The sequence below is a fragment of the Falco rusticolus genome, chromosome 10 (genome assembly GCF_015220075.1).
Source record: "Falco rusticolus isolate bFalRus1 chromosome 10, bFalRus1.pri, whole genome shotgun sequence".
Taxonomy (NCBI): Eukaryota; Metazoa; Chordata; class Aves; order Falconiformes; family Falconidae; genus Falco; species Falco rusticolus.
The window spans coordinates 26311978-26325257 of NC_051196.1; the positions used below are offsets into that span (position 1 = coordinate 26311978).

At 41.0% G+C, this 13280-nt stretch overlaps 1 protein-coding gene across 1 annotated transcript; it reads left to right on the forward strand.

Moving 5' to 3' along the window:
• The first annotated feature begins 271 nt into the window (after positions 1-271).
• Positions 272-6320, forward strand: PRELID3B (PRELI domain containing 3B). Its single transcript, XM_037403235.1, has 6 exons — positions 272-427; positions 1232-1400; positions 1773-1862; positions 2463-2533; positions 3388-3490; positions 4185-6320. Exons 1-6 carry the CDS (start codon positions 396-398, stop codon positions 4302-4304), a joined length of 585 nt encoding a protein of 194 aa, XP_037259132.1. The 5' UTR covers positions 272-395; the 3' UTR covers positions 4305-6320.
• Positions 6321-13280: the final 6960 nt, after the last annotated feature.

Below are 13280 nucleotides of genomic sequence, written 5' to 3' on the forward strand. Positions count from 1 at the left end.
CACGTAACGGAACCTCAGCTCCCAGCTGGCGGGAACCGCTCGCCACTCCCGGGGCAGACCCCGACGGTCGGGTCGGGTCGGCCCGGCCCCGCCCGCTGGGCCCGGGCCAGGCCGCCCCGCCACCGGAAGCCGCCCGCCACGGACCGGAAGCGGATCCGCCACGCGCCTGCCGCCACTCGGCCGCAGCGGCCCCGGGCCCTTAGGCCTGGCTCTCGCGCGGCGCGTGACCAGTGACGTCACCTCGGCGCCGCCCGGCGGTTGGGGCCCCGCGCCCCGGCGGTGGCTGCGCAGGCGCGGCGGCGGGCGGCGGCAGGGCCCGGCCCCGCGGGTGCAGAGCGGCCGGTGCCGGGACAGTGCGGAGCGTCGGCGCCCCCAGGCCCGCGCCCGCCGCCGCCATGAAGATCTGGACCTCGGAGCACGTATTCGAGTAAGCGCGGCGCGAGGGGGAGGCAGGGCCGGCCGCGGGGCCGGGGCCGAGGGAGTTGGCCGCCCCGGGCCGCTGGTCTCCGCCCCGGGCCGTTGGCCCCCGGGCCGGCCCCGCAGTCGCGGCTCGCTGGCCTGCACTGACCTTGGCCCCGCGCGACCTTGCCGCGCCGGGGCCGCCGCCGCGGGGAGCCGCTGGCGGGCTCTGGGCGGGCAGGCTGCCGGCCCCGGGCCGCCCGGGGCGGGGGGCAGCCCAGCCAGCCGAACGCGGGGCCCGCCGCCAGCTGCGGCGGTTCTGCGGAGAGGCAGCGGGTGAGGGTGCGGGGCCTCCGGCCGAGCGGGGCGGGAGGCGGAGCGGGAGGTGTACCTGTGCCGCTGCGGCTGAGCACGGCGGGTGAGGCGCTGCACGGTGGGGCTTGGGTGCTCCAGAACACCAGCGCTGAAAGATAACGCGAAGAAAGTCGGTGTTAGAAGAAAGGAACAGCTTCCTAAATTAGTATTAGCGGAACCTGGAAAGAAATTGCGGTTTTATGGCGTTATGTCACAGGGGAATCACTGGTAGCAAATTGTAAGCCAGGAGGCAGTGGAACTCGGGGGTCCTGATCAGTCAGGTGTGTTGTGTGCCGAACCTGCACATACCGCTATCCGATCCACAGCAGAGATGTCTTCCTCAAGGGAATGGTATCTGTAGGGTTGAGAACTGGAAATTTAACTGCTTTAAATATATAAATCAATGTGTTCGGTGTTAATAGAAATCCTATTACAAAATGAAGGTGTGCAACTTTGTGGCTTGATTCTGTTTGGGCAGTCACCCCTGGGAAACGGTAACGACGGCTGCCATGCAGAAATACCCGAACCCCATGAACCCCAGCGTGGTGGGAGTCGATGTCCTGGACCGGCACATAGACCCCAGCGGGAAGCTGCACAGCCACAGGCTGCTCAGCACGGAGTGGGGAATACCCTCCATCGTGAAATCGGTGCGTACTGTGTCACAGAGCTTGAAGAGGGTGCCAAGGGAAGGGAAGCTTACGGACCAGGTGTGGTAGTAGACTTAAATCATTTTGTAACTTTAATGCCTTACAAATACAAGCATTTACATATTGGGGAAAACTCAACAGCAGTACACACAGTGACTTCCTGATAACCAAAAGTTGCCTAAATTTTAGATTGCTTCTACTGTGAAAATGAGATTTGTCTCACCTGAATAGTTTTAATGTTAAGCTGAACCCTAATTCTGTTGTATTGGTGTCTGTCCCATACAATAACCACTACTTATCCATTTAAAGGCACTATAAAAAGTTGCAGTTGATTAGCATTATTAATTCCTTGTGTGATTGTCTGTCTTCTAGCTCATTGGCACGTGCAGAACAAAGACATATGTTCAGGAGCACTCCGTTGTTGACCCAGTGAAAAAAACAATGGAGCTTAAATCCAGTAATGTAAGTAGCTGTGTTTGCGCAGTTGAAATAGATTACGGATTATAATAATACCTTGTAAATTTAGAAAGGAAAATAGTCTTGAAAATTGCACTTGAACACTACAAGTAAAGCCTTTAAGTAATGTGTTGGCTGGCTCTGTTTTTCAGAAAGGAGCTACTAGGTTTTTGGAACTTGTTGGGACTGAAGTATCTGAACAGACTGAGCTGGACAGGAGTAATTGTGGGGGCAGCAGGGAGGGATGTTATGAAAAAAAAAAATTAAAAGCCATTTGGTGTACGCTGTCACAGTTTCCTTGTCACGCAGCGTTTTGCTCCTTGTTCTACTCCCATCAGTCTGGTCCCACTGCTGAAGTGTTCATATGAATGGCAGTTCTTACACATGGCAGTGTGTACTGGTAAATGATTCAAAAACTTAAGGAGAGGGAACTAGATCAGCAAATGCTGAACTTGGAGATTTCTCTATCTTGTTCTACAACACTAATACTTGCAGGGGAACTATAATATTTAAATCAGATACAAGCATTAATTTTGAAATGCATTTTTATTTACTACATTCCTTTAATATTTTTATCAAGGGGTAATCCTGTCTTGTATTTTACAGATTTCATTTACAAACCTAGTGTCAGTAGATGAGAGGCTTGTCTATAAACCACACCCTCACGAACCAGACAAGTAAGTACCTCTTTGTTCTGAGATTGCCCTGAAGTAGACTTTGGCATTGAAAATTTTCATGGTTTCCCTTGAGCAGATGACATTTACATCACTTCTACTATGGTAACTTGTCTAAAAAATAATTAAATGGACTGTCACTTTCTTGAGTGGCAGAAGTGCTTCTGCAGAGCAGTACTGGGAAACTTGGTGTCATGCTGTTTTGGAGTCCAGTTCAGATCAGCTTTTCAGGGAGTTGTCCTGTGTCCTGTCTGTAACTGAGTTTGTATACATCTTCAGTTAGCAGCACCTTATTTTTGATCTCTTCATCGGCCTCAGCACAGAACCTGCACTAGTAGACAATCTATCTGGCTTTAGTCTATAATTTTGGAGGTTTGGGGGCTGGGTTGGTTTGTTTTTTCTTATGTTTAATGCTTACTGAGTCTATACTGCTGGAGCTAGTGGTAAGTGAAAGGTCTTTCTAGGGATTCTAACATAAGAAGCTTTTTCTCTCATGACAGTCAGAAATATTAAATCCCTGTTGTTGAAGGAGGGATGTGTTAATACTGTTTCCCCAGTATACCTTTGCTCCAGATCTGTTGTTTCCACACTGAACTTCCTGCTGCTAAAGCTGGAAGTAGTTGACTGCCACAAAAGGACACTTGGACTTAGTGGGAACTCCTAGTTTTTATTTTATGAGTAGAAGCATAAAGCAGTTAAGCACTGTGGAAGTGGGTTGTGTTTATGGGGCAAGAAGTTCTGTGTTATACAGCGAAGCTGATGAGGGAATGTAGTTGTTGGGGAGGAGCAAGTTTCTTTCAGCAATGCATACTTTTCTAAGCTCTTCAGAATAATTCAGTTCCTGCTCTCTGTTTCAGAACCATTTTGACACAAGAAGCAATAATATCTGTAAAAGGTGTCAGTCTCAGCAGTTACCTAGAAGGGCTAATGGCAAACACAATTTCTTCCAATGCTAATAAAGTAAGTATGTCCCGTGTGTAAAATGTGTGACCACTGGCTAAATGACAAAGGGAATAAAAATATCCATTTTACTTTTTGGCTTTGTTGGCAATCTTAGGAAGGGTCTGCATAGTTCTGCTGCCTTTATTGTAGAGTATGTAGAGTACTGTAGTTATTGCTCAGCTTGCTGAACTACTTCTCTGTGAATGGAGATGATAAATTACCAGCAATGCTGTCTGAATCTTCACTGGAAAAAACATCTCCACTCAAATAATAGTCTGGTGCTGTCACTCTTTTGCTGCTCTCTTGATGCCATCCTATTAATTTTTGCTATTAAAAAAGGATATACATCCAGACAGGTCTGAAGTAGTTATGTGGGAGTAATGAAAATTGTGGTTTAGTTGAGAGTCTGTCCTTTGGGAATGCAAAGGTATCTTGAGTTCAGCTTCAAGAATGATAAAACAATCTGGGTAAAGAGTCTTTTGTGGTTCATAATGTGAGCACTGCTGACATAAGGAATTTTTTCATGAAATGTAAGGCAGTACATGTTCCTGCAGTACTGTGGTTATTGAAGTAAAAAAAAATAACCGCAGAGGCCTGTATTTCTGTACCTTTTCTTCCTTTTCAACTACTGTGTCTAGTCATTTTCAGTAAGATAGGGATTAACCTATTTACTTATTTACCAATACACTGATAAATTTGTCTTTAACTGTAGGGCCGTGAAGCATTGGAATGGGTAATTAATAGACTGAATGCTGAAATTGAAGAGTTCACAGCTTCAGCAAGAGGAACCATGAGGAATTCAATGGCAGCAGCAGCATTTGTAGAGAAATGATAGTAAATATACCTGTATTTACTAATGAGATTTAACAATCTGAAGCTTCTCTCCAAATCTAAATACATGTATCCTTTGTTATTTAAAGGCATACCTGTATATTAGGCATGTTTCAAATTTAATTTGGAGAAGAGCTGAATTCTTACTAATGAGGTTGATACGTAAAGCCTGGTTAGTGTATTGGTTCAGCTGGACCGAACTTCGGTTACAGATGAAGAAATAATTTTCAAATATAGTTCCTGTATTTACATGAACACTAACTTATAATGTTTTCGGGTATGAAATAGCTTCATTTAGCGATGAGGCTGTATGTGGTGAAGACTGGCATGTTAAGTTAACTTCTGTGGAATTTTTATTTTTGTGTGACTTACGGACTACCTCTTTTCGGACCAAACCCAAAATTAAGCAGAATGGTTTGTTCCAGCATTGTTCGGTTTGTTAATTTTTGATAGTTGTATGATACAACTTGGTTTAATAGAAAGCTTATTACTTGATGCTTGAAATACAAAAGAATGTACAAAATATTTTTTGATAAGCTTTTTAACTTGTTTGACTGGTTGAGCTAATATGGTACTCGAATTGTTTTTCAGTGAACATAGGTAAAACATATGAAGTGTCTCTTACCTACTAAGACCTAAATTCCATTCTGAAATGCAACATTAATGAGCTGGCTGTGCAGTAACTTAAAAATTTATCTTAAATTTCTATAAGAAAAGTATCTCCGTTTCTAAAAGCCCAGTAAATAAAGGGGTACAATAAACATAGAGCTTTAAAATCTTGCAAGCTGCCAGGGCATTTATGAATAGTAGATGTTCACTTCAAAATTTCAAAGAACCACATAAAGGACTATAAAAACCTTTTTGAAGTTGGTTAAGGAGATACCTAAACGTAAGAGGAAGTAATATTAAAAAATGTTAACGATATGCTCATTAAATTGATCACGCTCCAAAAATAACCTGTGACATCAGCTAAATACGGTGTTGTCCTTTAAAGTGTTCTAAGTTCCAGAAGTTCCTTTACATTTTGAACTAATTTGCTCACAATACAAGGCTCTCTAAATTTAAACCTTGAGACTAAAAAGTTTTCTACAGTTTGTGTTTGTTTCTTGGTACTCATTAGATTCTTGGTACTGTCACCAGTCATTAGTTGCAGGAACTTAAAGGTCAGACCTTGACATCCTTCCTTCCATAGTGTACCAGTCTGCTGGTAGTCCTGTTGACTGCAGCAGGGGCTGCCTGTCCCATGAGGCTCCTTCAGTATGAAGGAAAAAAGGAAAGGCAGAGCCCTGAATTACCAGATGTGTGTATTTTGGTGCCAGAGGCTTTTCCTGGAATTTTGGTTCTAAGCTTACAAGTAATTTCAAGACTCTCTTAGCCTTAAAGAACTGTAATGTCACCTGTCCCAGCATATTTTATGTTGCATGCCATCTCTGTTACATCAGAATTGCCTATTGAATAGTGGCTGCTGCATAGGGAACCACAGCTCATTTGAAGTGGTAACACATGGGAACACATTCTTCTGTAAGATTTGTGTAGGGGGAAGAAAACAGGTGTATATATACAACTTCTAAAAATTTAACTATTCTACATATTTTTCTAAAAAGAAATGGTTTGAGACTACCTTACTAAATGGAAATAACTGAGTTTTGCCATGCTTTTACAGCATGTTATTACAACTGAAACAGCATTTAAATTTAAAAAGTGTGTGAAACCATTTCTGATAAAAATGCAATGCTTGAAACTCATTTTAAATGTTTGTTTAGCCATTAGCATCACTTGGTATTTTAAAGTCAATTTTTTTTCTTTTCCTAATTTTTCTGCACTAAGGACTGCATAGTATAAACTCACAGTTTGCCCTTGCACTGAAAAAAAAATGTGTAATTTTTGCAAGCATTCACCAACTTTTTGAAAGGTCGTTATTATCTTTCATTTATATGCCTGCATTCTCATTCTGTCAGAGAGTATGACTTTCTGTATGTGGCGCTTTTGAAATAAAATTTTATCTGAATTCTAGCTAGTTCCTGAAACTTTCTGATCTATTTGTTTTTTATAACTGATATGTAAGTAATTAAAATTAGAGGGGTGAAGAGGTACTCTGGTGTTAGTATCTTCTTTTATTGAAATGCATATCCTAAAATGCACATTTACAGCTGCTGTGGTCTTTTTTTTTTTTCTTCTTTAACTGCTTTTTTGCAAATCTGACACGTTAACTAGTGACCTTGCTAAATCCTGTAGAAAGATTTTAAATCTCTGGACTGAGATTCATATTTACCTGTTAAGGAATATGTCTCAGCAGACGGAATCTAGTGCTTGCTGTTCTTAAGAGCAGAAGAGAACAAAATGTTTGGGTCCTGACAGTCATGTAACAGCTTGTCTGTTTACCCCCAATTCTCACAGTGGGAGACTGCACCTAAAGTAGCTTTGCTTGATGGGGAGTGGGGGGCTGCATGTGCAGCAGTTACGGTGTATGTGCTGTCTTATCGCAGGGGAAGGAAGAAGACAACCTGCCCTGTGCTCGGTGTGTGTACCTACTTGGCTGGTTTCTTCGCCAGCCACTTCAAGTCATGTGTTCCCTGTGGATCAGCTTCACAGTGCCCTGCAGGGCAGTGTCAGGGCTGGCGATGCTCCGATGAATTGCAGTGCTATAGATGAATGTGCCGGTAACTGCAGTGAGCGTGACCTGAGGAAGTGCAGAGAAGCTGTGGGTTCTGGTGGGTAGAAGGAGCTGAGAAGGTGGGTGAGAGAAAGGAGCTACAGCTGGAAGGAAAAACTGAAGGACTAGGAAGAAACAATAAGGGGGGGGGGGGCGGGATGGTAAGGGGCAGAGGTGCAGGAATGAGATTATGTTGTGAGTAAATCAGTGGTGTGGTCTGTGGTGGATCCCTACCTGATTCAGCTTGCCTAAACGGTTTCATGTTTTGCCATATCTGCAGATTCAGGCTTTTAAATTAGTAAAACTTCAAACTTGCTCACGTAACTTTGCTGAGAAATAGAAGTGAGCAAGCTTTTGATCCAAAGCTCAATGACCTGGAGAATATTTAAGATGGCATTGTTAAATCTTTTGTTCTCACTGCTCACCTGAAGTTTTCAGTAATTACTAGGTTTCCTTGCTGTTACTTGTCTTAATTATTTTGGATGACTTTCTTACACTCCTGCGACCCTTAAGTACTCCCTGTATTTAATACTAAGGATTTCTGACAGAAGGAGGGACATGCTACAAGTCTCCAAAGCATCCTTCTAAAATAAATTGAATCTAGAAGTGCTATTACAGTTTATTTAAAAACAGAAGTTTAAATTGCAGTAGCTGGAAGTTTGAGGTCTTGGGAACCTTAATGCCCTCTTCTGTTGAGACTGAACACTGGCATCATCTGCCAGTTCTACCGGAAACACATTGCTATTGAATTCTCAAATATTTATATAGACATTGCCATATGCTTGTGGAAAGATTCTTCTGAATGAAACTGCTTAGCTGATTTGTATCTAAAAGTTGAAACGGGGAATGCAAAAATTACTTTTCCTCAGGTACAATATAAGAATTGACCATATCAGTGGTGGGATTTTGGCATTAATTTAGTAAATATTTTTTTACTGTAAATTACACTGACCTTTTCCTTCACTTCTTGATTTAGACAGGCTCAGGATGGTTAAAGTACAAGTATAATGAATTAACTTGTTTTACCTTAACTGCAAGGCGTTCAAAGAACAGATCTATAGGGTTTAGATCTTTTTCAATGGTGTGTAGTCGTCTAGCTTCCATGTACCCATCTGCACTATAAACTTGTTGAAGACTTGTGTTTGTGCACCTTGCTAATTGCCTATTACTCTCATGTTCTGCAAGGTACTGCAGTTGACAATCTGAAATTATGAAAGCTGCTACCATGGAAGAAAGCAAAATCCTAACTTACTGTGACACTAATGACTTGTGTCTATATGAACACTAAAATAATACCACTTTCTTCAGTCAGCAATAGAAATGCAGACTTTTAAAAAGGCTTAATTTATCTGAGAAGTATTTCTTGTTGCTGACAATGGGTGTCAGCACCTGTTCAGTTATATAGCAGTTAACTATAAATGTAAACCAGTGGGTTTTTTTAGAAGAAACAGAAAAAACTTCAACCACTGTTTCCTACAACATTGCTGATCTGTCTGTTGTGGTCTGTCCTTGCAGTTACGCTGGACTGTACAGTTTATTTCCAATAAATGTCATATACGGTAAACCTAAGCACCCTTGTCTGGTAACTGCAACCTTTCAAAGCCCCCTGGCGCTGACAGTCAGTTCCAAAGATCACATCCCGTAGAGGTTCACGTTTATAGAACTGAAGAATGCCAACGAAGAGAGCTTGTGCAAAAGCACCAAGCTGTTTTAGAATCCTTCTGTTTCTCAAGGTGAAGGTTTTTTTACTTACACAGAACCTGATAATTTCTTTCTCAAATAATTTGATAGCTTAGCTTTATATGTTGTCATGGAATTCAATTATTCTCAAGGTGGGGTTACATGTTACAATTAAGCTGAACTAATTGCTTACCTTCAAGGAAAGGAAACAATCCTGTGTCTGCCAGCCTTCTCACTCCTGGCTGTCCTGTCCTACTTCTTCCCTTGCACTGAAGGTGTGGTCTTCACACCCTTTGCTGAGCCAAAAAGCCATGAATATGAGAAGTGATAGAACCTTTATGCAGCCAGCACCAGGGTGAGACACATGGAAAGGACAGAAATAGAGGATCCTATCTATGGGAAGCTCTTGTCTGGGTGGGCTGAAATCCTATTGTCTCTGCAATGTGCATTACAGTAATTTCATATTGCATCTACTAGAAAGAGTATTTGATGCTGTAAACAATGTATTTTAACAGTAAAAGTTATTTTTAAAGTTATTTTAACAGTAAAAATTCGTTTTGTAAAACAGTAACATTTTTAAGTTAAAAGCCTTTCTTCTCAGACACATACATCACAAGATGGCTTTTATACATTTTCCTTTCTCAGGTTTGACAGTCCTTTAATCAAAAAGATTAAAAACACTGAAATAAACAAAATAGCATCAGCTGGATAACATATATTATCCAGCTGCATATATCACCTACAGTATACCAAAATGAACAACATATGTAGTAAATATGGGGGTTTTTTGCCTTTTTACACCAAATTAAATGAAACAATTATTCCTGCTGTAAATTTTGTTATTTCTAGAGCCTGTTCAACTTTTTGGACACCCTGGTAAGAAATCTGTTTTATAACATGGCAAGAAGCATCATTTGGGTGAGTTCTTGTTAATGGGGTTTTGGGGGACTATGTAGATATTATTCACCTGTGAGAGAACTGCTTTGGTTTATCTAGACTTAAACTCATTTACATATAGCAGCTGCAGCAAAATCTAATAGGTATGTTGTGAAACTGGGAGTAAGGGAGTGTGTATCAGAACCCACACTTGGAATTTATTTGTATTTTATAGTCATGTCATATTCTGAATTATCTAACTGAAGTACTAGAAGCCCATAACCTTCCTAGCCAGAGTTTTTTCTCTATAATTCCCAGTTTTGAGGGACACCCAGCAAGCAATGCAACTTCACTGCTTTTCCTGCGCAAGAACAGACAGAACAAATGGAAGCAGGGTGTGACTGCACAGATGCTGTTATTTCCCTGTCTGCAAAGTGAGATGCAATAATGGCCCTTACTCATCTAGGATCCTAAGTCTCCCTTGTCTTTCAAAGAAGCGTAAGCACCTATTAGACAAAAATTTCTGAGAACAGGCTCCAGCCACTGATGTCACCTAGGTGTTTTTAAAACTTCTATTCAATATTGTTATTAACTGTGTTTTACAGTATCATGCTATTTTGTTGGAACAGCATTTAAAAAGTAACATAGCTAACAAAAGTAATTAAAGACATTAAAATAGGAAGTAATGCAAAAGATTCTCACAACTTGAGTGTACCTGAATTCTGCTCTGCAGATCCTGGGTCCCTCCAGAGACTAATTATGCCAGGTTTTGTAGAATGGGCAGCTGAGAACTGGGATGACACTTCAAAATTATTTTTACTTTGAATCCAGGTGTCCAAAAGTTGAAAATTAATGTCTTCATCTGCTTCAACAACTAACCTTCAAAATGTTGTCCCGTAATAGGAAACAGCATAGAACTGCAATTTTATCTTAAGATTAGAGCTGATTTCAGAGTATGTTTTCTGCCGATGCTCTTTGCAGTGCTGCACTTGGACAAGAGGGGATTTAACAGGCAATGACCCGCTTTGTCATCAGCACGGCATGATTTCCAGTAGCTGTGGAACAGATTAGGGTCAGCAGCAGAGAGAGCAGCAGAGCTTTACCAGCACAGCCCAGTATGGCTTACACAGGCAGAGAAAGGACATAAATCCACAGCTATCAAAGGTAGGAAGCATTATTACTAACCTGTACATTTTATACAGTAGTGACCATAATTCCATGTTTCTTTATAGTGTTATTTTGTAGTAAAATGTACAATAAATTTGCCATTTTAAATTAAGGCAGAAGGAATGCAGTGAAGAGATGACAATTTATAGTCTGTTGGAAATCACATTGATACTGGCTTTCTATTGTATTGTAATTTACCTGTTGTATAATTATTTGTTCTCCCCTGTACAATGCATTTGAGAAACTTTTAAGATTAACAGTGAAGTCAGTCACAAAATGATAGTGTTGTTAGATAGCAAGAGATTTCTTTTAAGGGGTTAATTATTGCTATTGTTTTATTAAGAATATAGGGCAGCAAGCAAGCAAACTTTTAATTTCATCACAAATTATGCATGTTAAGAGAAATTAATTTGTTTTGCCTTTTAACCTTAAACATTGTACTCTTCATAGAATTACGAACATGTTGCATGAGCTCTAAAATTACAGATGCGTTATGAATTAATATTAAGTGTACTCAAGAACTATTCTGGGTCTCATCATTGGTACATAAGCAGCTTTTTTTTGAGTCTGGTAATTTTTGTGTTGTGCTAAATCCCCAGAATGTTAATGTTTGCATAGTAAGACATCATTCCAGTTAACTTCCGTCCATGTTCAGCAGACACCTGCTTCAGTTAAGAGGTGACCTCAGTGGGAGTTCCACCCATGGTGATTATGTTAAATCCATTATACATGCATCTGCATGTCAGTTGTGTAATAACATGGGCAAAGCTTAGGTGTATTCGCCTGAGAAGCTGCAGCCTCCTGACTGTGTGTATCTTTCACTGTCTTGGTCCGTAAAATACTTCTGTGATGACTCTCTGAAAAACTTAATGTGTGTTCCTGTGCTTATGTCTGGAAAGACAACAGCAGGTTTCAGTTACTCTGCAGCACAGTCTTGAGAGAAGGCAGCTGTAGGTCAGCCTCTTGATCTACTCATACTATAATTAGATGCACCTTTATAAACTGAAATATAAGCTGTCTGTTCCCTTTTTAATTAGATATCTGCCTTCCATCAAAACTTCTCTTTAGGATATTTTTATTGAACAAATCAAACTAACCACAAATGAAAAATTACTGTTATTACTATACAGGTTTTATGTCCAGAGGTACAAAATAAAAGTAATAAAATAAGACTTCTTTATATCTGAAAAACAAGTAGAACTGATGTTGCTGGGATGTGTATTTCTTAGTCACAGAGTCAGTTTAGCATGCTGCTAGCTTCCAAAAATAAATCCTGCACACAGTGCTGAGAAAAGCACTGGTTTCTTTGCCATTTTGGTTAGCATCATCAGGAAGATCCAGATTTTTTTAGCTAGATGTTATGAATCAAATGGAAATAATCCCTCATACCTTTATAGTCAGAGGCCTGGTTTGAATTGTTGTCATTTACAACTGTGTATTTTTTTTAACTCTCTCTCCATAGCCAGTAAGCAGCCTAGTATCTGAATATCCTATGGTATCTGGAAAAGAAGAACAAAAACATTTTAATTTCCAGTCTATTACATAGCTATTATTTTATTCCAGACCTTCAGGACAGGGAGATGGCACTTGACAGGAGGGTATTCTTTGTCAGGCTATCATAAATGATAAAATCTGATTGAACAAGGAGAAACATGCCAGGACAGAAGAATGTCTGCTACTGTACGTATTATTCTGTACTTGTACTTCGGTACTGGGCCTCTGTGAAGCAGCAATATTCTAAATAAGTCTGTGAGCTTTTATTACTAGATTTTTTCTGCACCAAAAGAGAAACCGCTAAAAGACATAAAGATTAAAACTGTATGCCTCGTTATTTTCAAAAGTAATATTATTTGGGTTCATTATGTCTTTTTGTTTTGTTTTGGTGTGTTATTAGAGCTCTTTAAAATACTTCTGATTTAACACCAGTCGTATTATTTGGCTTTTCAGTGTCATCTCTTCAATCTACCTGGACCTACTTGGTCTCACTTTTCTGGCCTCCCTGGACCCCTCCAGTGTCAAGACTTCAGCTGCCTTGGAACTCTTTAAAATCCCCTTTTCAGATTCTTTGGATTTATCCAGTCTGAGCTCTTCCTCCTCTGTTGAATTCTCCAGTCTCACCTCTTCATCTTCTCTGGACCTGTCAAGTCTCATATCTTCAGCTTCTTCAGACTTCTCCAGTACCTCCTCTTCAATCTCCTTAGAGTTCTCCAGCCTCACCTCTTCAGATTCCTGGGAGCACTCCAGTTTCACCTCTTCAGTTTCAGTGGACTTATCAAGTCTCACTTCATCAGGCTCGCTGGATCTCTCTAGTGACAGTTCTTCAATCTCCTTAGATCTCTCCAGTCTCACCTCCATAACCTCCCCAGATTTCTCCAGTCTTACTTCTTCACCCTCTCTAGACCTCTCCAGTCTCACTTCTTCATCCTCCCTTGATGCTTCCAGTCACACGTCCTCTGCTTCCTTGGATTTTTCCTGTACAATCCCTCCATCCTCACTAGATGTCTCAGAGTACACCTCCTCAACCTCTTCAGAATCACTCAATCTCACTGATTTTAACCATTTCATGTTTCAGGGGTCCTCTGAATTATCCTCTTCGACCTC

What these genes read in the sequence shown, in the direction of transcription:
- PRELID3B (XM_037403235.1), top strand. Translation starts at nt 396, where the DNA reads ATGAAGATCTGGACCTCGGAGCACGTATTCGA. An exon ending in ACCTCGGAGCACGTATTCGA is followed by an intron (nt 428 to 1,231) that starts GTAAGCGCGGCG and finishes CTGTTTGGGCAG; the next exon opens with TCACCCCTGGGAAACGGTAA. An exon ending in CACCCTCACGAACCAGACAA is followed by an intron (nt 2,534 to 3,387) that starts GTAAGTACCTCT and finishes TCTCTGTTTCAG; the next exon opens with AACCATTTTGACACAAGAAG.